Source organism: Semicossyphus pulcher, unplaced genomic scaffold (genome assembly GCF_022749685.1).
Source record: "Semicossyphus pulcher isolate SPU_LCO1_2020_fin unplaced genomic scaffold, fSemPul1.0.p SCAF_6, whole genome shotgun sequence".
Lineage (NCBI taxonomy): Eukaryota > Metazoa > Chordata > Actinopteri > Labriformes > Labridae > Semicossyphus > Semicossyphus pulcher.
Genome location: NW_027211737.1, coordinates 16,604,794 through 16,630,734, shown reverse-complemented (window position 1 = coordinate 16,630,734; position 25,941 = coordinate 16,604,794). Strand labels below are relative to the sequence as shown.

Here is a 25,941-nt window from a genome sequence, read left to right as displayed (position 1 = left end):
CCAATGGATGGCAGCGTCCTGCCTCACTGGCTCCATTGCCGTAACGCTGCCCCCTCTCCTCATGCAGGTTCTACTTATTGGAGGGTGAGGAAACAAAGCAGTATGTAGAGTTTGTTTGGACATATAAACTTTATTTTTCCACATATAGTATTAAAGAGTTTTTACATGGAAAAAACACAACTGTTAGCAACTTTCATAAGGCATCACAACTCAGAAATACAGGTAAACCTCTTCTTCTTCTTCAGTGTCTACAAATGTAACCAGAGTAAACAGAACCTTTAAAGCCTCAAAATACACTTTTTCTTCTGTCGTATGGTGTCAGTCATTGGAACCAAAAGCAGTCATTTTGAAGAGTGACAAACGTGTTCAATCCAATTACAACATAAAGGCAGTAGTGGGGTGACAGTGTTTGAGAGGAGGTGTCATGCTGCAATAAAGCACATCCTTTCTGTTCTATCAGTCGGACCTTCATCTACAGGTAGGGTAGCTTTCACAGAAAGCAGTAGTATATTATTCCACTCACTGGTCAGTAGCTTGTTTGTGAAGCTGTGAAGCTACAGTGCCAAACTCAGTCTCTTTCCCAACAGGAACAGGAAGCAGGCTTGTACTCGTCTGGAAATGGAAATGTCAAGCCACACAGAGCCTGACTGTATCTGATGAATTTACGTTACCATAGTCCTGAATTTGTTTTCAAAGGGAGGGTTGGATTGTTCGTGATGATCTTGCCCCCTGTCCATCCTCAGGAAAAAGGATTGTGTGGCATGGACCAGCGCCAGTGTGATAGTCAATGCCCTCTCTATGTGTGTAAACACACACCTGGCAGCGCTCGCTCACAGCTTGATGTCCTGTGATTCTGACATCTTTGCAAGTGTCTTTTTGACCCGTAGGGCTGTGAGGCGGCAGGCGGGGCTGTGGGCCCAGCACTCTGTCATCAGCTTCCCCATCTGTCTCAAACACTGAGGAGATACAGGTTTACGTTAGGATGGTCAAAATGTTGTGTGATTGGACATGTTTAGTAAACATATTTCGATGTGTGTTACCTCATCGCTGGTCCATCGGTTAGGAAAGGATGGTCGTAGTCTTTTGATGCAGACCACCTCCCTCATGTCTTCATACGACGGGTCTGTGGGAACTAACTCATGGTACGGCAGCTGGTACTCTTCAAGGATCCCTGAGGAGAGGATACATGCTGTTTTAAAAATCCATACTGCACTGCCAGCAAAAAAAGTTTAGTACATTTTTTTTGGCAGTCTGGCTTTTAGAAAGTGTTTGAGTCTAAAAAAGAAAATCCTAAAAATGTTGGTTACCTCCTGAGACACAACGTCGAGCGATCTCCCAGAGAATGAGCCCAAAGCTGTACATGTCGGCCATGATGTACGACTGAAAATGACTTCTGTTCAGAGTCTCGTCCAGAACCTCTGGAGGCATGTAGCGCTTTGTGCCCACTCTGGTGTTGGGAGGGATGTCCACCTCATTCGTGTCACTGTAGAGTTAGAGATAAAAGAAACAATGTTAAATGGAGGATAATCAGCTTTTTCATAACTAAATCCTGGAAATAGTACAACTTCAAAATACTTAAAGTGATAATCTGGAAGATTTGCATGTAAATAAATGTCTGTTAAGTCACTATCTATCACCGAATGAGGTAACACAATGGTGATTAACACTGATGAAAGCCGCTGCATTTGCAGTATTACAGACTTGGAGCCCAGTGCACCAGCTGGGCGTAAAAAAAATAAGCTTATCTCTTACGACCGACTTCTTAATTGGAATTCACACCAAGAGTGCACCAAGCCTACAGTAACTGACACCGGTCGTAGCTGTGGCTGGTCTTATGATGCGCGTCCACGTGAACATTCGAATAGCGGTGACTGTTACCAAGCAACATGTCTCCACTCGCTAACTTCTCTCTTCAAATGATCGACAGAAGATTTGGATTACAGAACAGAAGTAAAAATTAATTTGTACGGATAGTGAAATGAGGAAACATAAATAATCAAGCATGCCGTTGTCCGATGTACATTGTTCATGTCTCCCTCTGTGTACGGAGAGGCCCTACTGGCACAAAATCTGAGCTGAGGGGAGAATCTTTTTCGATCAACTTACTGTCCGATCACAGATGACTCTCTCTCGTTTTAACACCATTGTAGTTATCCTGTTATACAACAAGATGCACTGCCACTGTATTTTTCTTTTATGTTTTGTGACTGTTATTTTAACCGTTTGTTTTACCATGGATTTAAGTCTGACTTTCTAAACTTATGCCTGCTCCATCCTGGGCGTAAAAGATACACCCGGGTGCAAGACAAACGGGGCTCAAGTCTAACTGGTGCACAGGGCGTTATTTAAAGTCCGTTGTAACCTTCAGCTCTAAGTCGGACGTAAGGTTACGACCAGGTGTACGCCCAGCTGGCGCTCGGCTCTGGGTCTCTGGTGCAACTTTCGCAGAAAAAAATCACAAGCTGCGCCCAGTTAGTGACGAGTTTTCAATCACCCAGCAGTGGTTGGTCTGCCAGAGAGGGTAGGCAGAGCTAAGCAGCTGCTTTTCCGGTCTCTGCAAGTGTTGCGAGTAAACACTAATCTACTATGGCTGAACAAACAAAGAAAAAATGGATGACTACAGATACAACTTCAAAAATAAGTGAAAATCCAAAGAAAAAGAAATAAATTCGACGCTCAGATGAAGCAAACAGTCTAAAAAGGAAAGTGACCGTCAGCGAGGAAAATCAAGAGTTGAAACTGCAGCCAACCGTGGACGTCACACATGCGACACTGTCTGGATATCTGGAAAGTGTGCTCCCGCAATTATCGTTTATTGTCATAGGTGCCGCCAAAGAGAACGAAACCGAGATCTCCGTGATTATAACTCTAAATTCAGAGTAAAAAAAGAGTCAAATGAAGAGTTAAAAGTCTCATGATGCAGAAACCCTGACACACTCACCTGATAAACTTGACTGCCAGTCCCAGGTCAGCTATGCAGCAGGTCCCGTTTCTTTTCACCAGTATGTTCTTGCTCTTCAGATCCCTGTGGGCGATGGCGGGTTTCCCCTGGGTGCCAAAGATCTCGGTGTGAAGGTGACAAAGGCCGGACACAGAGGAGTAGGCCAGTCGCAGCATGGCTTTATTGTCCAGAGTGGTTGATTTGAGGTAGTCGTACAAAGAGCCGTTTTCGTGGTAGTCTGTGATCAGGTAGAGCTGTGTCCAGGAGCCCGTTCCTTTAATATCAGCAGCTATAAAACCTGTGAATGGAGGAGAGAAGGGGTTACAGTAAGGTCAAGGAACCAGTTTTCTCTCTGTAAATCTCCTGTCGCTGCCTGAATTTCAGCTCCATAATCAAAGCAGACTTTAGAAAACAACACAGAGTTTAGAAGTATTATGCAGCGCAGCATCTAGTTTGTCTTCTAGTTTACTGGCAAGTGATCTTTTGCCCCACGACTTAATTACTATGCATCTTGTGCTGTTTAATTATGCAAGCTCTGGTCTTCAGTCTGTTGTTGTCTACTTTATAATTGTGTTCGTTGTGGTGCTCGGTCTCCTGGCTGTAATTGATCTGTTTTGGCACCGGGTGCAGTGTGGTGCAGCATAGTTAAGAAGAAGCCAAACTCAGTCAACTTTTTATTGTCAGTATTACTTAAATCTAGCAGCGATCAATACGTGAATCCATCCGTTAACAGTAATATAGTTTTGTTTAGGGTCACTGCTACTATAACAGCTGTCCCTCTAAAGACTCCAAATCAGGAACAAGCTAGGGTGAGGCGTGGAGGAAGTAAAACATGAATGAGGCAAGCAGAAACCAGTCTCACCCAGTATGTTCTCATGTCTCATTAGGACGGTCTGGTAGATCTCCGTCTCTCTGAACCAGCTGGCCTCCTCCGTGGTGAAGAAAACTTTAACAGCCACCTTTTCCCCTCTCCACCTGCCCATCCACACCTCCCCATACCTCCCCTTGCCTATCTGCTTCACCATCTGGATCTGCTTGGCTATCGTTCTCTGCACCTGAGTGGGAGAAGAAGATGGAAAGGGGTTAGGCTTCCTGTGAGACGAGCCGTTATTGTTTCAGAAGCTTTTTGCTACTTATAGTTTAGATTGTAATCCCAAAATCAAAGTTAAGTGACATTTAGTTAGATAAAAGAGTTAAATCAAGAAGAGTGTAAAAACCTAACATTCAAAGTCTCCTTAAGTGGATCAAAACATTCACCTATCTCATAGTTGGCATCAAAAATACACCAAATACATTCTTCATAAAAAAATACATGAGAGGAAATCTAATGATCCTCGCTGTGTATGGGATTTATGGAGCATCTTTTTAACAGGTGTTAAACTGCAATACATATATCTCACCAATAGAGGGAGCCCTGAGCCTGAGCCAGAGCTCTGTGACTGCTCGATCAGGTCCTTCAGAGACTCTCCGGGGGGAATGTAGGTATCATCCTGCTCCAGACCGATACTGTACCGAGGACGGGACTCCTGCCGCTTATACCTGCACAGACACACGATTAAATCAGCATGCACCTTTACAGGAGGCAACAAAACACAAAGCCGCATGAGATCCATAGAGTGTTGCTCTAAACTGTCCAAAAGGTGTGAATGACTTTGGATTTATGTGCGTCTGATGGTCACATTTACCTGAAGTAGCAGAAGACAATAATGACGGCCAGGATAATGCTGCACACGGTGACTGAGATCAACAGGGCCATGTGGTGGATCTTTCCGTCTACATAGACTAGAGAGGGGAGCAGGAAGAGGTGAAACAAAGGGATGAAGAGGGAGAAGAAAGAGCGGCGGGATAAAGGTCAAAAAAGACATGTCAGAATTAAATCAGTCTCATTGGTCTTTTCCACTCTTTTTCTCAACGATCCACAATAATGCACTAAACAAGCAATAACGGGGCATTCTTGAAGACGTGCTGCAACATATTTTCTGCTTAAGAAAATGAACCTGAACCCAACAAAGAAAAGGGAAAAGACCTCTGATATCTGTAATACAAAGAGGGAAGGAAATAGAGAAAATGATCCCAAGAAATCAGTCATCCTTACAAGTGACTTGAAAGAACTGCTGTAAAGTAAATCAAGTACAAATCATATTTCACTCATCAATTTTTCATTTTCTTCTGGCACACACTCTTCTCCCTGCGGGCCCCAGTCAACAGCGAGAGGAAGCCCTCGGTATAGTCGATGAATTCTCTTCCTGATCCTCGCTGATAAGGTTTCAGATTGATGACTGTGCCCCCGGTGTCTGCTGCGGCTCGTGATTTCCCTGGGAATCTAGTTTTACCGTCTCTCCAATACACAAAAGGACTCTCGCACTCACACACCGAGGATACTGTTGTACACAGCAGAGACCTCGGTGTTCTCCTGACACACAGCAGCTATGGCGAGCTGCAGGGCAGTTTGACAGCAACGCTCCCACTTTATCAGCCTTTGACTCCTTGACAATGTCATGTATCTCTATCTCTGAATCCTGTGTGCTAACACTGTCAGTCACAGTTCTTGGCTCTGTCTGTGTCACTGTCACTGTCACCTGCCAACTTCTAAACCTTTCTTATGTTTCATGTGGGGGACAGATCTGCGGAGGGATGAGAGGAGGAAAAGGAACTTACGAGGTGGTTTGAGTGGTGGCAGTGTGGGGTGCAGGTTTTTGTTGCAGTAATCCTGGTCTGTGCAGCACTCCAGAGATCTCCTCTGACGTGAGTTCCCCGTGTCCTGAAGGACAGAAAAAATGCTATTTTAAAACTTCCTGGATCCTCATCTTTTTTAAGAACAACTAGCTTCTCTGTATTGAGAGTAAGAAGTAGTTTCTTTTTACACTTTCTGTGTTCAGTTGCTGATAAAATCTGGATTTAAACTGTTAACTGATAAAGACCCCTCCAATTCGCGTCAGGGTCCGGCTGAAGGGGTTCCTCCGTTATAACAACCTGCTCACTGTACATTATCACGTTTATTACACGCCTTTTTACTTATGAAATCAATTATTTGAGACAATATATTGATTCTGAAATGTTTTATTATCCGTTTTCCGTTTAAATATAGTCCGTTACACTCACAGTGAGAGCTGCGTCCAACGGTTACTGAGGTTTTCTCGTCACTGTCAGAGTCTGTTGACATTGACGTGGTCTTTAAACACCGCCGTATCCTGTACCGTGTTTGGTTTAATGTTTACTTCATGTGCCGTCTTCAGTTTTGTAGATCTCTCTGTTGTAGCCGAAAGTGTTTGTATCGGTTAACCTTTGTTGATTTCTCTCCGCTGTTTTGTCTCTTTTCTTTTTTTCCCCTCTGTAAACAGACGTCAAATTTACCGGACTTCTTTCGGCGGATTGATATGATTACTGTTGGTCCTCCCGATTGTGTGATTAGAGCCGCATCCCTAGCAACAGTCTGTTCTTCATAGCAACGGTCTGTTATTGAGAAATTTCTCTGTTATTGAGAAATAACAGACCTTGGAATGCTGTAAATAACCAATCAGAATCAAGTATTTAACACAGCTGTGTAACACACTTTTAAAACGATTCGATGGTCACGTCATCATTTGTGGGGATGTGCTTCTTTTCTCTGTTTTGTGTCAGAGTGTATTGGAAATCTTTGGATGTATTTGGCTGCTGGAACAAAACAGGGTTTTGAAGATGATACTTTTATATCAGATGCAAAAGGGAGAGTTACATGGATTGTATTGTTTCATCTACTCACCCTGCACTGAAATTCTGATCCAACCAGCCCAAGGCAACCTGCAGACAGGACCGGTACCCCTCCCTCCTCCTCCACCATGGTGAAACAGTAACCATCCGTCCTGCAAAACAAGGTTAAGCACCATAAGTAAAACAAACACTAAAGTAATGGCATAAAACACATATCATCATAAACTCCACCTGCATGCATAATTATAATAATATGTACTGTTTGGGTTCCAATCCCTTCCATGACTGTGCATGTGAATTATGCACACGCACAAGCTTCCCACAGTACCTGCAGGTGTTATTGGTTGAATCTTCGGGACAGTGGTGATAACAGTGACACCACAGCAGTCTCTGGGAGGATGAAGCGGGAGCTGTGCTGCCACTCGCCTCCTTCCCGCTCTCTACGGCCTCCTTATTGGATGCTCTCAGCAGCATACTGTCCAATATATTCCCTATAAAAACCAAATGAGGAAGAAGGAAACATTTAGTTTGGAGAGAGACAGAAAAAACATGCTGAAATCATATTCATGAATTATAGAGAATACATTTTTACAGGGTAAAGAGTGCAAACACTGCAGGGGTCATGGTTTGCATTATTAATGCAATCATATGTACAGACTCGTGCTGCTGAGGGTACCTGCAAAAAAACCAGCCGGACTTACGAAGCTTCATGCATAATAAAAGCCATGAGGGGGAAAAAAAGTTATATTGAGATTAGGAAAAAAATGTTTCACGTCGGGAAGAGCAACAGTATTTCATGTATTTAATATTGAATGATACATGCTCCAACATACTCAAAAAAGAAGAGCATGTGTGCTGTTTAGAGCCAATGCTCAATACAAGGCGTGCTCCTTTGATACACTCATGCACACTTGTTAAATGAACACACCCTTTGCAATAAGGTGCTATTACACCCTTTGCTCTGATGGCCTGCTGCAGCACTGCAGACACCTCCTGCTACTGCTACATCATAAGAAGTGTGTACGACTTTCAAATGTTAATTGTGAGTCAGTCTTTCTGTTGCGTCTTTGATTGGAAGTTAATTATGTTCTTTGGCACCTGCATTATGATGCGTCAATGCATGTGTTTATACTACTGTGCTTCTGCAGTCGCCTCCGCTAGTGCATTTTAAAAGCCCAGCCTCCACTTCTGCATCCACCTGCAGATTTGTAAGCTCCCCTGGGGGACAACTTTAATATCTTCCCTCTGCAGTTCGCTCTGCTGTGCTGGTGTATGCTTGCAGGGAGTGTCGAGGCCGGAGCCAAGACAGCAAATATAATATCTGTGCATACTCTGTATTCACATGATAAATCTATTCCACATGAGCTGGCAGACTGAACCAAACGTAATCTAACTTACAATATTGAAAAGAAATTGAATCCACAAAAGAAAAAGAAAATGGAAGAAGAAAATTCAAGAAACAAAAAAAGAGACTTTTTGAGCTAACTTTGAGCTGGAACACCTGACACTGTGAAATGTGTTCTTTATACTCGTACAGCTGATACAGCTCTACGGACTAGAACAGAGCTTTTGTATTCCCTTCTTATCCCATTTCAAAAGAGCACCTGTTTGTCACTTGAGGGAAAAAAAAAAGGATCACGGAAGTGTCTTTCCTTCATGGCTTTTAAGATTTTCATTCATTCCAGCATGATCATTGAGACCAGATGCCTAACAGCTGCACGCAGAGAGAGAGAGAGAGAGAGAGTCCTTCCTCTCTGAAATAAACTGCTCGCAGATACAGAATCTGCCCTCTGAGCCGACTCCTCTTTCCCCGTCTCGTTCTTCAGTTCTGTTTTTTTCATGAGCAAATGATTCTCTCGAAGATTGTGAATCAATACAGACAGTATTTGAGACAGGGCACAGTCAGAATGAAAGGGCCAATGTTACTTGTATTTCTCACTGCACGTGCTAACAGTCCTCAAAGTGAAATAGTGATATACAGTAAAGCAGAAAAGATTAAGATAACCTTCTGAGACATTTATAGCACAAAAACTGCATTGAGTTTTCTGTAGGTCAGAAACTATGTTACATTTTTCAGGGTTAGGAACAAACGGGTGTGTACAGAAAGGAATGTGTTGTGTGTTGAGGCTAGAACATAAAAACCAACATGGGAAACGCAAACTTCTGGTTGCTTTTCAAGGGTTTTCATTTTCTTGGTGCAGGAGGTAAAATTGTATTTACCTCAAGGGCAACAAAAGAATTTCAGCACATAGCTTTTCTGATTCACACACTTTTGATGACTACTGATATGTGAAGGGCAGAATTTTTCTTACCGCGCTGAAACACTAACGCCTCCTCACGGTTCAGTGGTTACCCGTGTGCTGCGTGCTGTGGTTCCATGCGCAAATACTACTGCTGACCTTTCTTGGACACACGTATGTTCAGTTTTACTTATTATTTTACTCCCTTGGGATCAACAGAGAAGTGTCTCACTGCTGCATCTCCTGATTTTTGTTCTGCAAACTTGCAACCTGACAGCATTCAGCTCCTACTGTTTTCTCCGTGCTGCCACGACGACCTGTTAATGTGACGTGTGCCATTTGAGTGAAGGGGGAAAAAAACGGTGCTTCACTGCTAATATTGGACCTTTAATTTTTATTAAGTTTCATTTTATTTTAGTTTCAGTTCATTTATTGAACCTGGGATTTTAAGTAGTCAAGCTAGAAGTGATGACGTCCACTCTGCGGTTGGCGTCACATAACCGCAGCATTGTGGTCATGCGGTTACCGTCACACCCCTAGACTATGGTGTCTTTCTGATCTTGACACACAAGTGGGCTAGCCAGCTATCAATCCTAATAAGACATGGTGCAAGTGTTGGCCACTTTCAAAACACCCCAAACTCTGGTATTTACTGATGATTTTTTTTTTTCTCCCTCTATTTAACATTCTTAGAGCATGTGGTCAATCCTGGAAAAATGCCTCGAGTGAAACTGTACATTAGTTTTTGTTACGTTATGCCTGAGCAAGTCTTCCTGGAAATAATATCACTTCAGTACAATAACTTCAGGATCTATAATGTATTTGGAATATTTTTTTAAAGAGCTGTGCCGTAAGAAATTAAGGCAAAGGACCATTTAAAAATGTAAACGTGTTGTTCAGCTGTATTGTCTTTGATCTAATATTCTGTTATGAAACATATCTTCAAAGCTAACAAGCTAGCATGATCCTTGTTTTGCTCTTATCCGTAGTGGGCGTGGCTAACGACAGACAAGGTGCATTTCACAGTCAAAGACTTAACTGCACATAAAGAGCCTCACTTCTGAATAACAAATTGGACGAGATGGAAACTTTAAAAAGGTGCTGTATATATTTTCAGGGTGGTTACACGCTGTCAGTCAAACGTCAGATAATGGGTGGTATCTTCTCTTTCATCTGAGCTCAGCTGTCTGTCACAGAGCTTCAAAGAATTCCCTCTAGGGGACGAACGCTTAGAGCTCCCTAATGCACTCAGACATACACACACGCATTAGTACACACATTAGCTAAAATATGTATGTGTGCACGTGTGCAGCAAAAATGTCTCTTGATTTATCTCACTGTCACACGTACTTTGTGTGTTTTTGTTAAAATGCTGCACGTGTTTGTTTGATGACTAGAAGAAGTTACAACTTTTAGTGAGGCTGAAAGAAAGTAACATTTACATCTGAAGCTGTTGCAAAGATTGTAGCATGTTAATTATTTTCTGATGTAATACTCTGATTCTTTTACTTTGTGTTACAATCAAGGACAAAACAATTAACGCTGGCTGTGCTCATTTGTTTCACGTTGAAGGAGGAACATGTAAGTGCACCAACGAAGAAGAAGCCTTTCATCCTTTCATCACTAAGGAAGTGTGTGGAGTATTAAAAGTATACATGTACAGAAGTCGTTCCTAATCCTAACAGACAAATATTAATTCACTCCTGTAGCTTCATAATATGTTGTTTCTGAGGTTCTTCTTTTACACAAGGGAAACCGTGAACGGAAAAATAACTTTGGCAAATTCTTTCAAACGAGCATCGTCGTCTGTAATCAAGCACTTCCCTCTCTAAATGTCTCTCTTGTACACACTGATAATGTGTTGACAATGCTGCGAGAGAGGGACGGTGGGGTTTAAAGGGGTCACATTAACAATTGACCGATTTGAGAGAAAGGGAGCGAGGAAGAGTAGGAGGGGGAGAAGAAAGGGGGATTAACAAACGAGAAGTGACAGAGCTGCGGGGAACTGGTGGGCAGTTTAGCAGCACACAGAGGGGACAGAGCAGAGGCCACTGGCCTTTTCCACCCTTTCTCTCACTCTGCCTCTCCCCTCCCTCCATCACCTCCTCCTCCATCCCGCTCCCTAATGCTCACTCACTTTGTGTCTCACTCCATGCCAGCCTCTCTCTCCCTCGTTTTTCTTTGTCCTGTATCTTTTTCTATAGCCCCTTTCCCTTTTCTTCCAACGTTTAAGCTCACTCGTGCCGTTTCCTCTGTGTATTTTTTCTCCTTTACTTTATTTTCTCCCTCAAGGCTTCCTCACATCTTCCACTTTCTTTGCCCCGTCCTCCCTGCGTGAGTCCGCTGGATAGTCATGTGAGGTGCTGCTGTGCTGTTGACAAAACACAAAGCCTTTCACATCCATCCTGCACCTGGGATGCCTGGCTACTGCTTTGAGTGTGTGTGTGTGCGTGTGCGTGTGCGTGCGTGTGCGTGTGACAAAGACAGTGGGAGAGAGATAACAAGGAGGGGGAGACAAAAAAAAGGAAGAACTGAGCAGAAGTTTAAGTCACTAATGCTCCTTGCACGAAACTTAATGTGTCGTCTACATTCCACTTATACTTTTGGATTACTGTAAAATTCGGTGTATAAGACGCAATTTTAATACTTTGCTTTTCATCTGAAAAGTGGGCTGCGTCCTATACACCGGTGTGACCAATATACCAGTATAAAATGCAGTGAGGTATGTTATTGTGTTACAGTATTTTACCCAGACGATGGCGCTCTAATCTAGCTAAAGTTGTCAGATGTTAAGTTAAAACTGTTTCTGGGTCCAACCTGCTACAGCTCCTATTCACAACATGCCGCAGTGCTGTGTTGTGTTTTCCTCGCTGTTTTAAGCTCGATAGTTGCTAACGCTTCGTCACAGACATGCATCGTCATGATCGACATTGAAGCCACCACCCTCACAACAATCAACGTTACCGTATGCGGCCAGCTACCGCTAGCTAGCTAGCAGGATTGAAAACTCGACTTGGTGAAAACAGATGGTAGGCTGTAATTTGTGTGTTTTGAATGCGTTTTAAATTAAAATATATTGAAATAGTGTTGAAATAACTTGTATACGCGTTTTTATTCATAAATAGCTATAGACAACTTTTTGTCCTCTGGGATCCCCCCAAAAACAAACTGCGTGTAATATTCTGGAGCGATTTATATTCCAGATTTTACAGTGTGTGATTTAAAACCAGCAAAAACTGCATGAATTCATGGCACAAAATGTTAATCATAGAAGTTTTATCTGACATTTTAAAGTGTTTTAAGCCCACATTATTTTGACACTATGATATATTAGCAGTGGATTATATCCTCCTTAAACTGGTACACTTGCTGCTTCGTCATGCTTCTATTTTCTTCTTGAATCTCTCATCTTTCTGCGCCTTAGTGCTCGACCTCTGACTACTTTGGATGCAGAGTCTGCTGAATGTTTCATTTGTCCTGAGGTCATGTGCATGTTTTCTATGAGCCTGTCCCATCTGTCTGGGGGAGGGAGCGTGACCAAGGTCAAATATTTAGCCTGTTTAGAAAGCAAGAAGGCTCTGACCCTGCATGTTCCTCAGCTCTTATCTTTAAGAAAAAATATTGCCTCTGTGAAGACATAAATGTGGTGTAAAATGGCACACACATCATCAACAGCTTCATAGTGAGATTTTGCGAGTATAGTGTGTTAATGGATGGACACATGTAAGAGAATATGAGAGTAAACATGAAGTTTGGCCTTGGCAGTGAGGTGCAAACCCTGCTAAAACAGGCACTGACCAATGGGGCTCCAGTCCAAACCTCACTAAGTACCACTAATGTCAAAACACGCTGAAAGTCAAACCCTTTGTGCTCTGAAACCGCTCGGATTTCCAGGCACTTCACTGACACTGTAATTGTTTCAAGCTCTTTCACTAAAACTGCCTTTCAGATACCACTATGAGCTTTCAGGTCTCCCCCCCTATAGGCAGTTTTTGGGGCTCCATGGCAGGATATAGGGGCCACTGTAAACACACAATTAACAACCGTGGCCCCACAAACCCCCAAAAGCTGAAAGGCCTCTTTTGAACAAATGCCGCTCTGTGGTAACTGAAGAACGAAAAGAAAAAGAAGAGATATTTTGGGTGGAAAGAGGGCGAGGGATATTGTGCATGAGATAGAGAGATGAAGATCTGGAGGAAGATAGACAGAAAGACAGAAACAGAGAGAGAGAAACATATTCATTAGTTATCCTGACTGTGTCAAACAAGGCCTACCAGAAAAGCCTTTTCAGCGAGCCCGTGTAAACACTCCCCGCCTCCCCCTTCCACTTAAGACACACTCATTTGACAACGCGGCTCCCTTCCTGCCCCCTTCTTCCCTCTAAGTAGTAGTTCATCTTCTGCTGTTTGACAGTGCCGTCGGTGCACGGAAGAAACATAGAAGGTAGAAGGCTTTTTTTCCCCCCTGAAGTTTCTGCCTTCACATGCTTTCAGTGTACGCTCTTATCTCCATGTTCTTCTTCCTGTCAGTGCTGAGATGAGCCGAGCCATCCCACATGTGCAGGAATGTCTTAATGAACGACACTTTGTGATCTGGAGGCTGGAGGCTGGGAAGCTGACGTTGTCTCTCTCTGAGTGTTTTGGCTAAACTGACCTTAAAATTCAAATATATTTTGGCCTGAAAACCTGTGACTAAGCTCTCTCTCACACGTGTTCGAATGTAGTTGCTTTTTTGACTTTAACTTAAGGTATAGGTGCAACTGAGCAAACCTTCTCTGTGCCTCGCTCATAGGCACACATATATGAAACTATAAGGATTCAGAATCAGTATCAGAAATACTTTATTAATCCCTGGGGGTAAATTCGGTTTTCGCTTGTGTGCCTGTGAGTGAGGCAGTATATATGGCTTTTTTTGAGACCAGGAGAAAGTTATGCATCACTACTTTTTCAATACCTTTGTCTTGTAAAGCTTTCAAGAGAAGCCCACTCTGACGTTCCCCCCCCATGCCTCTCCATCTTTCTTTTTCCACATTTCACACCTTTCTGCATGCACTATCCAAAGAGTAATACTTAGTAAAGATGCTAGTTCAAGCACAAGTAGACATTAGGGAAGAGAATCACAGTGTAACTTACGATACAATAAGATATAGTTACGATACGATACGGTACGATGCGATACGATACGATACGATACGATACGATAATGTACGGTACAGTACAGTACAGTGTGGTACAGTGTGATATGATACGATACGATATGATATAAGATATGATACATGTTACGATACGGTAAAATACGATGCGAGACTGTACAGTGCGATACGGTATGGTACAATGCGTTAAGATTCGATTCGATGCGATTCGATACGATACGATACGATACAATATGGTACGGTACGATATGATAAGATTCGATGCGATTCGATGCGATTCGATACGATACGATACGATACGATATGGTACGGTACGCTGCAATATGATACGGCGTGATATGATATGATACGATACAATACGATACAATACGGTACGATACAAAGGAAGTAACTGGTAAAATAGAGGGTGGGAACCACCGGGTAACTCAAGGATAACATATTGATGTGCGATAGTCGACCCACGATAACAGTAACATCACGATACAGCGATTTTGCAATAAATGATATATCGAAGACGATCATATAATGATACATCCCGATATCTGATTAACTTCTTCAGCCAGTTCATTTCCGTTTCCGTTACCCTCGTTCATGTCATAAGCGCTACCGTGAGAGTTAATGAAGCTGTGACGTAGTGAGTCAAAATCACAGGGAGATCTGTGTAGAGCGCTGTATAAATGAAAACATAGACTTTTGGTGCCAGCATATCGATAACTGTATTGCACGAGTCAGGATGACGATATATTGCTGTATTGATATTTTGTCTCACCCCTAGTAGACATACTGTAAAAGAACTGGTTTAAGTACTTCTAATGCAAGAAGCAATATGGCAACTGATATTGTATTTGATTAAATGATTCACTTAATTTCAAAAAACGAAAAAAAAATGATGGTAACATATCTGAAAACTATCTATCCAAAAACCAAACTGAGACTATGACCAAGTAGAAAACGACCAAAGACAGAAGTGAGGTCATCTGTCTGAGACAGAAAGCAGCTTTTAAGATGTTTCTCGAGCACAAACAGAAGAATAGAACTATTGAAAGAGAAGATTATATATATATATATATATATTATATATGGAAGATATTTGCGCTGCATTCAACCCTTCTGTCCTCCAACACAACAACATCATCAACAGCTCTTCAAACATTCCTTCATTATGTCACACTGGTGAATGATGCAGTAATGAGCCTCTGCCAGTCTCTGGTTATACAGCTGTCATCTGCCAGCTTTATGCTGCGACCAGTGGGGTGTGTGTGAGTGTGTGTGTGTGTGTGTGCGTCCCCTTTCATTGGGATGAGTGACAGGTACACAAGGATACCGGAACTGTGAGTCCATTCCAGAAGACCCTCATCGTCCCCTCGGAGTACAAGGAAATGATGAAACGGCCCTTTAAGGAGGTGTGAGAGAGTAGAGCAAAGAAAAGGGAGAAAGGATACCAGCTGGCCTCTTCATCAAAAGCTCCTTTGCTCCTTCTCATGGCCATCTGTGGGCTCCTACTCATAACAAAACACATCATTTCACAGGCAGCGGGCATCCGGCTGGATCAGTGGGCTGTAAGTATGATGCCACTGGTGCAAAGCTGGTTGATGAAGTTTGTCCTGATTAGACTGAAGGCCACCACCTCAAACAGATTAGACATAAATGCACTGAAGTTTGGGGAAATGTTGGTACCCTGTGAATATATTTGCAACTCATAAAGCAAATTTAACTGACATCCATCTGAGTACTTATTGATCAAATGTAACCACAAGAATTGCTGACTGATATATTGTAGAATGACATACTTCAGAGATCAAATGTTAAAGTTAAACAGCGTCAGTATAGAAGGATGGAAAATGTCCTCCTACATCTCTTTTCAAATCATTCCTGTTGAAGACGAATGGAGCTCAAAGAAGCAAAGGTGATCTCTCACAGAGCCGTCGGAGCAGCTGCTTTTTTCCACCATGAGACAGATGTGTTCATGTCACGAAGGAATGCTTTACCATACGTATTATATACAGTCACGCCGCATATACAGTGCCTGACACCTCTGACGAAGCTGAAACATAATCTAGAATAAACATTTATAGAGATATAAATATTTGGTAGAAAGAAGATGAAAGTTGTCCCTCAGAAACGGGTTGGGAGCTTTCTTGTTTACATGTCAACAAATCATCCACCAAGCAGGTTTAATTAAAGCAGTGAGTTCTTTTATCTTGCTCCGATGGGTTCATTATATTTACTTGAGTATCCCAGCTACAAATATTTTGTTCTAAGAATGTTCTGAGAATGTTATGTGCAATGATTTCAATAGAAGTGAGAATGTTAAAATCACATTTCAGGAATGTTTTATAAATCACGTTGTGATAGTTCAGGCCGTACGAACATCCTGAAAAGATCCTCAGAATGTTGCAGTCAGCATGTTCTACCTTTGTTTTTATGTCACATTGAGCAAATGTTTAATAAAAGGCATTCTGAAATCCCAGGCCTCAATAACATCCTGAACATATCTTCACAATGTTGCAGTTAAAAAGTTTTGTCTTAGTTCAAGTTTTAACGTTACAAGAACTTTATTTGAAATGATAAACATCCTTAAAACGTTCTTTGAATATTAGATTAAAAGTTTTTCTTTCAAATATAATTAGAACTTGTAGGTCATGTTAGCCAATGTTATGGGAACGTTCCCTGCTAGCTGGGATGGCAGAAAAATACCAAAAGATGTACATACATAAACACTCATCATCGCAATTACTGCAATCTAATGAACAGTTGGTGAACTTTTATCGTAGCTGTGGGTCAAAGTATCGATACGGCGATATATCGTCGTCCGGACTCATGCAATACAACTATCGTCAGACACAATATATGATTGTCTTTCAATGTATCAATTATCGCAGAATCGCTGTATCGTGATATTATCGTTACAGTGGGCTAAGTATTGCGTATCGTATATTATCGTTATAGTGAGCTAAGTATCGCGCATCATATCATTAGTTACCCTGCGGTATCCACCCCTGTTTTACCGGTTACTTCCATTGGTGTTCCTCAGAGAGTCCTTCTCCCACCGCGCGAAAACCGGACCAACTATTTCTAACCAGATATTACGCAGCCTTAAACATGTGGTTTTTAATGCTAACTCGTGCCCCCCAAAGAAGCCCTTAAACTGAGAATGTGATCAAGTGACGCAGACTTGAAACCAAACTTGGGTGTGCTCTTTGTCAAATCTTGAAAATGTTTATGTACAATTTTCTACAGCCGATTTTAAATCCTAACAAGAACTAAATGTCTCAGAAATAAAACCATAATAAACGATCAAAGCCTCTGATAGCGGCCCGGCCAGCTGGCTGACTGTAACATATTGCGTAATATCATTACACACTTTTATACTGTATAATCAAAAAGTGGTTTTTTTGTCTGAATACAGCATACTCAGTCCATGATGCACTCCCATCATACAGTGATAAGTAGCATTAGGTTACAAAACACACACCCTGATAGTTAGTTGAACGTTGGCAGCTATTAATACCATAGTGGATATGCTATTCCCGTGATATCATCATGTGACTCATTGTTCCATCATGGTGGTATGAACAAACCGTGCCTATAAACTGATAAACAATAGACACACACTCGCCAAGGTGATGGTCGGCCATGGCAAATATAACATCCCAAGATTAGAAATCCACACAGACACCCACAGTGTGCATAAAACGGAGCAATTACACACACACACACACTCGCACAGGCTGAGGGTGGTTTCGGGAATTGGAGAATGACAACAGATACTTAGCATTTTCTGGGAGATACAATCCTTCACCGAAGGAACTAGGGAGGTTAAAGTCTTGTCATATGATGTAACTTTTCTTGTGTGCATTTGTGTGTGTCATACTTATGAGTCAGAAGACATTAGAGATAAACTGTTGGAGAGAACCATTTTTGTTACACGCAGTGTCTGTGTAGTGAGTTTCTTTTCTAAATGACTTGACCTTGACAGATTCAACTGATTTCCTCTTTCTGATTCAGTGCTGTGGTTTCATTGTCTCACACATAAACAACCATAAGATCTAAAAAAAATGTGTACAAAATTGTTTATTTCATACTGAAACTGGCAGGTTGAGAATTTGTCCCACTTCAAACACACGTAAATGGCGTGATTGTTTTTTAAATAAACACTACAAGTGACCCAAACCTTACGTACATGAGAGGCATTGTAGAGAAGGAGAGGGAAACTATTTATGCAGTCTGAACATGAAGTTATAAATCTAAATGTAGATTTCGCCCTGAAGCAACCTAAAAAGCTGAACGAATCAATGAGCAAACTGCACTTTCCAAATATTCAACTCACAAGTTTGACTTTGTTCAGTTGGTATGCTCACGAACAGCTTCTTCACGGCAGCTGCTCAGACCGAGGTAATAGTTTGATTAAGTTTTGGTTCACATTAACCCAAAATACACAGTAACCGAGGTCAAGCTGTTTTGGTGCTCAGGGTACTTTCTGAAACATGAGTGGAGGCAGACAGACTGATATGAGATAACAAGACCTACAACTAATGTTGTTAGCTGCTCCCTTAGTGAATTTATAGAGCACTTTGACACTTGCAGTAAATTTTAATAATAACATGAAAGATGTTTTTTTTCTGTTGGCTCCAACTGTATCATTATAGAATTATAAAATCTGTTCTAAATATAAAGTTGAGTTTGACTTTATACCCTGTTACCACCTGGTCTGCGGTGGCCAGCCACTTAAAACATCTATCTTTAGCGTCACAATTTCCCTACAGTTTAGGGTTATACCAAACTACAGCCTCACTATAACAACTAGGCAACTAAAGCCCCTTCCACACATGCACTGCACTCCTGAGAATTTTCCCGACATTGTCCTGACGGGCTGCATGTGCGAACGAAAAGGGCTGGAAATTTCACCCCCTGATTTTTTGCTGTCTTTTTCTTGCCATGCTCCTAGTAAAATATCCGCAAGACGTTGGGGTGAGCCGATGTGAGAACGTGGCAGGTATTAGTCGGACACGTTCGCAGCGAGCCAGTGGGCTGGGTGATGGCGTTTATGTCATGCCAAACCAGAAGAGCGGAACATAACAGGATGAATAATAGCATCAAAGGTTGAAGGAGATGGATTATTTACAAGACGACAGAAGCAAAGATGTCCGCAAATCCCACCGTGAGGGGCAACTCTAGAAAATTTCAGGGGCAGACTGTCCTGGAATATTCTGGAAATTGTCAGGAGTGCATGTATGAAAGGGGCTTAAGAGACTTGGTGGTCATTCTTTCTATGTACACTTCTGCTCCACATATCTTCCATCATCCAACTCCCTCCGCCCACAGCCTCGTTCACTGCTGCCATTTAAAGTTAATCAAAATATAAACATTGTGTTGAATGTCGAGAGTCAGCCTCAGAAATATCACTTAAACAAAGCCACAACAACAACCACAAATGTTCCTAATCGTTGCTGTGAACTGTTCCAACCTTGACGAGGCCATCCTGACTGGGACGTATCGTGGTGTCCCGCTGCACTTCTAACACACATGTCAAACACACACACACGCATCCAACGAGTGTGTAATAAGATACCAGATACTATCATTTCTCTTTCTGGATGAATTTCTAGGGGCCATCAAAACACTGTCAGTAAGAAAAACCTCACACACACACACACACACTGACACCATGACTTACACACACAATCATCGTCACACAGGACCAACAGCCTCTGACAACGATTGTTTAAACTGAATGATAAATGAACGAAACCTGAATTTGAGACGTCTGACGCTTACAATGAGAACAAATCTGTGTGTAGGTGAGGTGTGCCTCGCTGTCTGCCTGTGGGAGTGGAGAGAGTGTTGTGTGTGTGTGTATGTGCGTGTGTGTGTGTAGAGGGAGAGCTGATGGTGTTAACATTACAGCTGCCATGTGTTTATTTCCCAGAGTTCTGGTCTGTGGCGTCTCAGTCATCTCCACGGGCTTAAAAAAGTCACTTTCCATCCATTACAGCCTGTGTGTGTGTGTGTGTGTGTGTGTGTGTGTGTGTGTGTGTGTGTGTGTGTGTGTGTGCGCGTGTGTATGTGTACAGTGCGTGTTAGGATATTAATGTATTCCCATTAATGTGTGGATAATGTGTGGAATGTGGACATTAGTGTGTATTTGTGTAACATCTATGACAAAAACACATCTCTACAAGTGTGTGTGTGTGTGTGTGTGTGTGTGTGTGTGTGTGTGGTGTGTCCCTGCTTAATGTATGTGTGTATGTGTGTGTGTGTGTGTGTGTGTTTGTGTAAGTATGTGTGTTTACAGTTGTATGCGTCCTTCTGTCTCCTCCGTGTGATTAGCTTCCCATTAACTTAGTCGCCTATCGCCCATCAGTGGCTCCAGGCCTCCTCTGTATTATCTCAGTGGACAAACATGCTGTCGGCTAGGCGCTACACACGCACACACATACGTACAGTATACACACATTCAGCATCCACTCCCATCTGAACAGCCATGATAGCATATGATGATCGTTAAATACCAGAGAATTTATTCATGTTTCACTCTCACATGCAGATTCACTGGCTCCCTGTCTTTGCTCTACTGTCCTGTTATTAACTAATTCAGAAATACCCGTGGAAAGGTCATGGGGTCATGAGGTGATTCACTTGGGGATCGCACAAAACAGTAGTTTGTATATACTTCTCAGTCCTCTTCCCTACATGGATGCACGTCTCTTCCTTCATCCTCTGCCTGTCTTGACTCCCAACACTCGCACGACAAAAACAATGTCCTGCTCCTCTCTGCCTTCCCGTCACCCATCCTCATCCACAAAAAATAGTTCCAGGGGGCTGCGAGCGGGTGGGGAGGTGGGTATTATGGTGAGGGGGGAGTGCGAGTGCATGGAAAACCCTAAGCCTTTATAGTCCCAGTGCAGTGTGGCTGTGACAGCCAGCTTTGCTCTGCTTGTGCTCCGCTTCACCTGTTATCTGTCCATCATGGTATTGTGTTGTTCTGAGTTGGACAGAGAGTGCAAGAGAGATCAAGGCCGCACTTCACAACAATACAAACCACAATTTAACTGTAAAGGAACAACATCTTGTTGTAGCAAAGCTGTTCTAGAACGACCAGCCGCACATAGGACAATAACATTACTGCAAACAACGACAGCACATTGTAGCTTACAGCATATCTTCAGGTAATTTATGTAAACTAAATAACGGTTATAGCTTCTCAAGTAATGGAGTATATTGATCAGGCATACTAAAACCCCTTCCCCACCAAAATTAGCGCATTGGAGCAAGTTTTTCAGACCCGAGAAGACCCGCTTATAAATGCCGATTGTCTCTTTTCCCATTGCCAGTGGAGTATACTCCTGCCGGTCTCTTTTCTGCTGCGTCACCGTCTGACGTGACGAACGCGCCGGAAACAGGGTTAGTAAACAGTGAAGATGTTACGGTGGTTGCGTCTTTATCGTATCTATTACTCATTCAGTCTGTTTATTAACTCGCCGCCGACAAATGTAAAGATGTTCGAGCGCTGCTCGGACGGAGACAGAATTTGTAGCTGAGATGACAAGGAGTCGCAGACGTTATCGACGGAGCATAGCATCGCGCCGGAAAGGGGGCGGAGATTAGCGTGTCAACACAGGTTTTGTGTTCCCATCAATGCCGATCAGAGCTGAGGCGATAATTACCTTTTTGATCCGGGTCTGAATTCCGATTGTAGCATTTCCCTCTCAGCAAAAGGCCAGGTGTTTAAGGCTTAGGCTTAAGGGGTTCAAACACAAAATAAAGATGGAAATCAATTTTTGCACTTTTTGTTTTAATAATGAACAAATCTATGTTGTTCAAATGTTTCTATTTCATGCTCAATGTAGATGCTGAATTGATTTCGCATGTCTTAAAAATGACCAAACTAGCACAATGACAAATACAGACTCCTTAAAACAAAGCTTTATTCTCTGTACTGGAAAAACTCTGCCTCTCTCTCTCACACACTCAAACACACTTGTATTACTTCCCTCTGCTCCAGCTGTGTCTTAAGAAGTCACGGCCAGACCGGTAATCTGACTGGGATAGAAGTTACTGGATCTGTATCCATTACAGGATGTAATACCCCTCAGTCCAAACTCTTTTCTCTTCCATACACCTTCCACCTTTTAGAGGTCATTTCAGCGAGGTTCAAGATCACCTTTTTTCTCTCAAACGCACCACAAGATCTGCGTCAATCATGGCATATTAAAGACTCGTATATATGTCCTTACTATGTCACCGAACCACCATTTCTTCAGCTTGTTAACCCTCACCTTTTAAGACTTAAAGGGCAGACCGTGTGCTGCAGAGAAGACTTCAGACACCACGCAGAGCAAATAAAAAGGCAGAATCTAAAGGTGTGAGTTTACCTCAGGACACCGACAATTTGTTCTCAATCAGCGGCAGCAACACCTTACCTCTGTGTTTGAGCTTTACAGCCGGCGGATCAGTGCGTCTAATGAGGTATCAGTTTACAGCGAGGGAACTCAACACATCCTGTTAGGAAGCTTTGAGGAGCAGAAAGCAGCTACCAGCAGTTTGGTACAGTGAGTCAGCTCACACGCCTCCTGCTCCTCTTTCCTCCAAACGGGCCTTTTTAGAAGCGTCTCAGTCAGCTTTTCACACGTAGGAGAGTTTTGTCAATGACTTCCTGAGAAGTGATGCATCTATGAATCTCTATGAGACTCTGAATGGAATCCTTTTGAGGTGATGAGATGCATCTATTTCATTAAAAAGGTGCAAATTATAGGGAGTGAATCCTGTCTTGTCTTGTACCTGTACAGCTTATTGAGTTTCTCTTCAGATCAGGAGCCTCTGTAACCCCGCAGGAACACAGCTTTGAGGAAATATGCCCTCCTGTGAGGTATAAATCTCTCAGCGTAACCTGAAATCATGGAGCAGGTGCTCACTGACTCACACACAGAGAGAAGAGGATGAAGCACCAGATTTTGACACCAACTTCATGCAACTAAAAACAGCCCTCTGTTAATAATGAGCTGAAGAGTGGCACAGCTCTTTCTCAGCACTGTGTAAAAAAAAAACCCAGCATGTGTGAAGCTGTTATTTTGGCCTAAAACCGGGTGGGCGTTTTTATGCTGCTAAAACAAAAGCTAAAATTCTGCAGAGAGCGACACAGTCTCATTAGTGGGCAGTGACAAAAGCAAAGCAACTGGCAGAGCTTTGACTGTGAAAACTGATACAGCGGTGCTTATTTCCACCAAGGACAATGAAATGTAAGCTATCACGCTCGCTCCTCGCTTCCCAGAACTCACGGTGAAGGCTGCAGTCTGGCGTAGGTGGAAGGTCACAGAAGATCTCTGCATGTGTGTGTGTGTGATTTATAAAGTTTGCATAAGTGTGCGCATTTCCCTATGCTCTCATTTCTCCTTGAAGAATAATGAACACGCTGTCCTTTACAAGTCAAGAGTAGACGCGCTGTAGGGCAGACCGTGACCTTCATGCAGACACAACACTGTAGCTGTCCTCTGCCCGTCTGTAAAGACTCCGCGTCACCTGTGGCTATCGGAGCGGGAAACACAAGCTGATGCTGAAATGTAGAATGGATTCTCTCTCTCTCTCTCTACCTGCTCCATCTTTTTCTCAAACAGTTAATTAGGAAACAAATATTTGCCCGTTGAGTCACATCTGAAGCCACAGCCAGGACAATCAATCATCTGTATGCCAACCAATGACTGAGCCCGTAAACGCTCCAATCAATCTTCTATGTGTCAACAAATGAATCAGGTGATCGCCTGCAGGCCTCAGGCAGATGCTATCTGAATACATTTTGAACTATGTGGAAGTGCTCGAGCACACCTGACCCACTTTATAACGGCGGGCCTTTTTCCGATTTTAAGATCTGGGCGTTTTTCGGAGGCCGAGCCTGGTAAGAAACAGAGAGCATAGTGCAAGAAAAAAACCTAATAATGCATTCACAATCTGGTAATTTTGGCGATGCTCTTATTTAGGGAATCATGGCGACAGATTTGCAGATTAAAAATCATCATTTCTATTTTTACAGAGTCACAAACTGCCCTTTTGGAGAAGTATGTCTCACTGGCAGCGATTGCAGCAATACAAAGTGTTAAATTAGAAGCTTAAAATAACTAATGTGATATGTACTTTATATTGAACAGCAGACAAAGTGTGAATATCTCTCGGAGCGTAACACAAACAAGAAAAAAAAAACTTGGTCGGCGTCCAACTTTACGTCAGATTTCACATATGTCTTCTTCCTTGGCAGCTGTTCTGCAGCTTCCCTGACAGACCAGTCGCTGTTACTGAGAGCAGAAACACTCACAGTTACACTGTTTGTGTACTCTTACGAACACTGAAATTCTTTATGACATTTAAGGAGTCTGTTATTCCTACAAAGGCGAAGCTTTGAAGGATAAAATAGCTTCTGCAATCAAAGAGAGTCAATGTAAAGAAGAAGCATGTAAAGCCCAGCGTGGACTCCATAGGAAAGCTGGCGGGGTCTGTGACAATGACAGGAAAGATGGACGAGAAAGAGGGGATGACACGCAGCCAGAGGTCACAGGACGACCTCAGCACATAGCACGCTGAGTATGAGCTATGAGCCTGCGCTGGCTTCACGTCAGGGCTCCCAGCTGAAACAATCTTCAATGACTTTAAATAGACACAGTCACAAGAAACACTGCACACGCCTGGATTCTGAACTTAACAGCACTCACATCTTTTAAATTACAACTTTATGAATATTATATTATTACAGCACTGACGTGCGATGGTTAATCCTACATGCGGGGAGAGCAGCAGAAGCAGAGTGTCAAACCACAATGACACACATCGCAGCACTAAACATAACAGACTATTAAATCTGACACGTTCTCTCTGCAACACCTCGCCAATCACACTTCAGATACCAAACATGGTCACAGACAAAGCGGCTGATGCGGCTAACGGGAACAATGTAGCTACATGACAATACATCCCTGTCAGAAAACAGCACATACACTATGACTGAGGATAAGTAGCTGCATTTTAGTAAAAGATAAAGAACTTTAGGAGAAGTTTGAAGTGGACAAAGTGGTCAGATAATCAATAAATTGGCTTATAAGAAAGCTTCAAGGGATTGTTGTTGATCCAGCGTATTGATATGATATGAAAATCTGACTTGTCTCAGATTCACTCAGATTTTTGAAGATAAATTGAAAAGGATCGTAAAACCATCTCATGTGGGGCTTTTTAAAGCTGCTGGCCTCGATCAAATCCAACACATGCTGCAGTGATTCACATTAATCAGAACATGTAACATCAAAAACATGAACGATTCCCTGGTGAAGGATGCAAAGCAAGCACATGCAGATCATAAGTTTATAGCTGGGGAGCTGATTTCGCTGCACCGATTTCAGCTGCAACTTTTAAAACTAACACACACGTATCACTGAATTTATAAAGTCAAATCTGAGAGTAAGTAAAGAGAACAAAAACTGTTTTTTTTAAAGTGTAAAAAAGGAAAATCTATCACATTTCTGCTGAGTTGCATCAGAGCAACTCCTTTGCAAAGCTGAGCAAAAACAGCAACAACGCTGAGTGTATCTGTCAGGAGAGAAAGTTTGCACTGACTCACCGTGTGCTTGTGCGTGAAGAGAAAACAGTCCGAGCAGCAGCAGAGGGCTCCGGCTCCAGAGACAGACAGACACACAGCGCTGCAGCCTTCCTCCCTGCACGGGCATGGTAGACTCTGCCGCTCCGCTCCTCTCTGCTCCTCTCTTCAATACGCTCCCCACGACAGGATCCGCCACTCACACACTTGCCTCTCCCTCCCGAGTGTGTGTATGTGTGTGTGAGAGAGAGAGAGAGAGAGAGAGAGAAAGAGAGAGGGGTGGAGGGAGGGGGGAGTACAGGGCATGCAAGCAAGCTCCTGTATGTGTGCGAGTGTGTGTCTT

General features: G+C 42.7%; 1 protein-coding gene across 2 annotated transcripts; it reads right to left on the bottom strand.

The window, feature by feature from the left end:
* Positions 1-119: 119 nt before the first annotated feature.
* Positions 120-25,941, bottom strand: bmpr1ba (bone morphogenetic protein receptor, type IBa). Of its 2 annotated transcripts, XM_069683019.1 has the most exons (11): positions 25,623-25,941; positions 6,960-7,122; positions 6,684-6,783; positions 5,600-5,702; positions 4,627-4,723; positions 4,342-4,480; positions 3,804-3,996; positions 2,942-3,239; positions 1,308-1,483; positions 1,041-1,171; positions 120-956 (listed from the first exon to the last, which is right to left on the bottom strand). In XM_069683019.1, exons 1-11 carry the CDS (start codon positions 25,726-25,728, stop codon positions 831-833), a joined length of 1,632 nt encoding a protein of 543 aa, XP_069539120.1. In that variant the 5' UTR covers positions 25,729-25,941; the 3' UTR covers positions 120-830. The 2 variants fall into 2 exon arrangements, with proteins under 2 accessions (XP_069539120.1, XP_069539121.1); XM_069683020.1 differs by lacking the exons at positions 5,600-5,702; positions 6,960-7,122; positions 25,623-25,941 and having other exon boundaries at positions 6,684-6,744.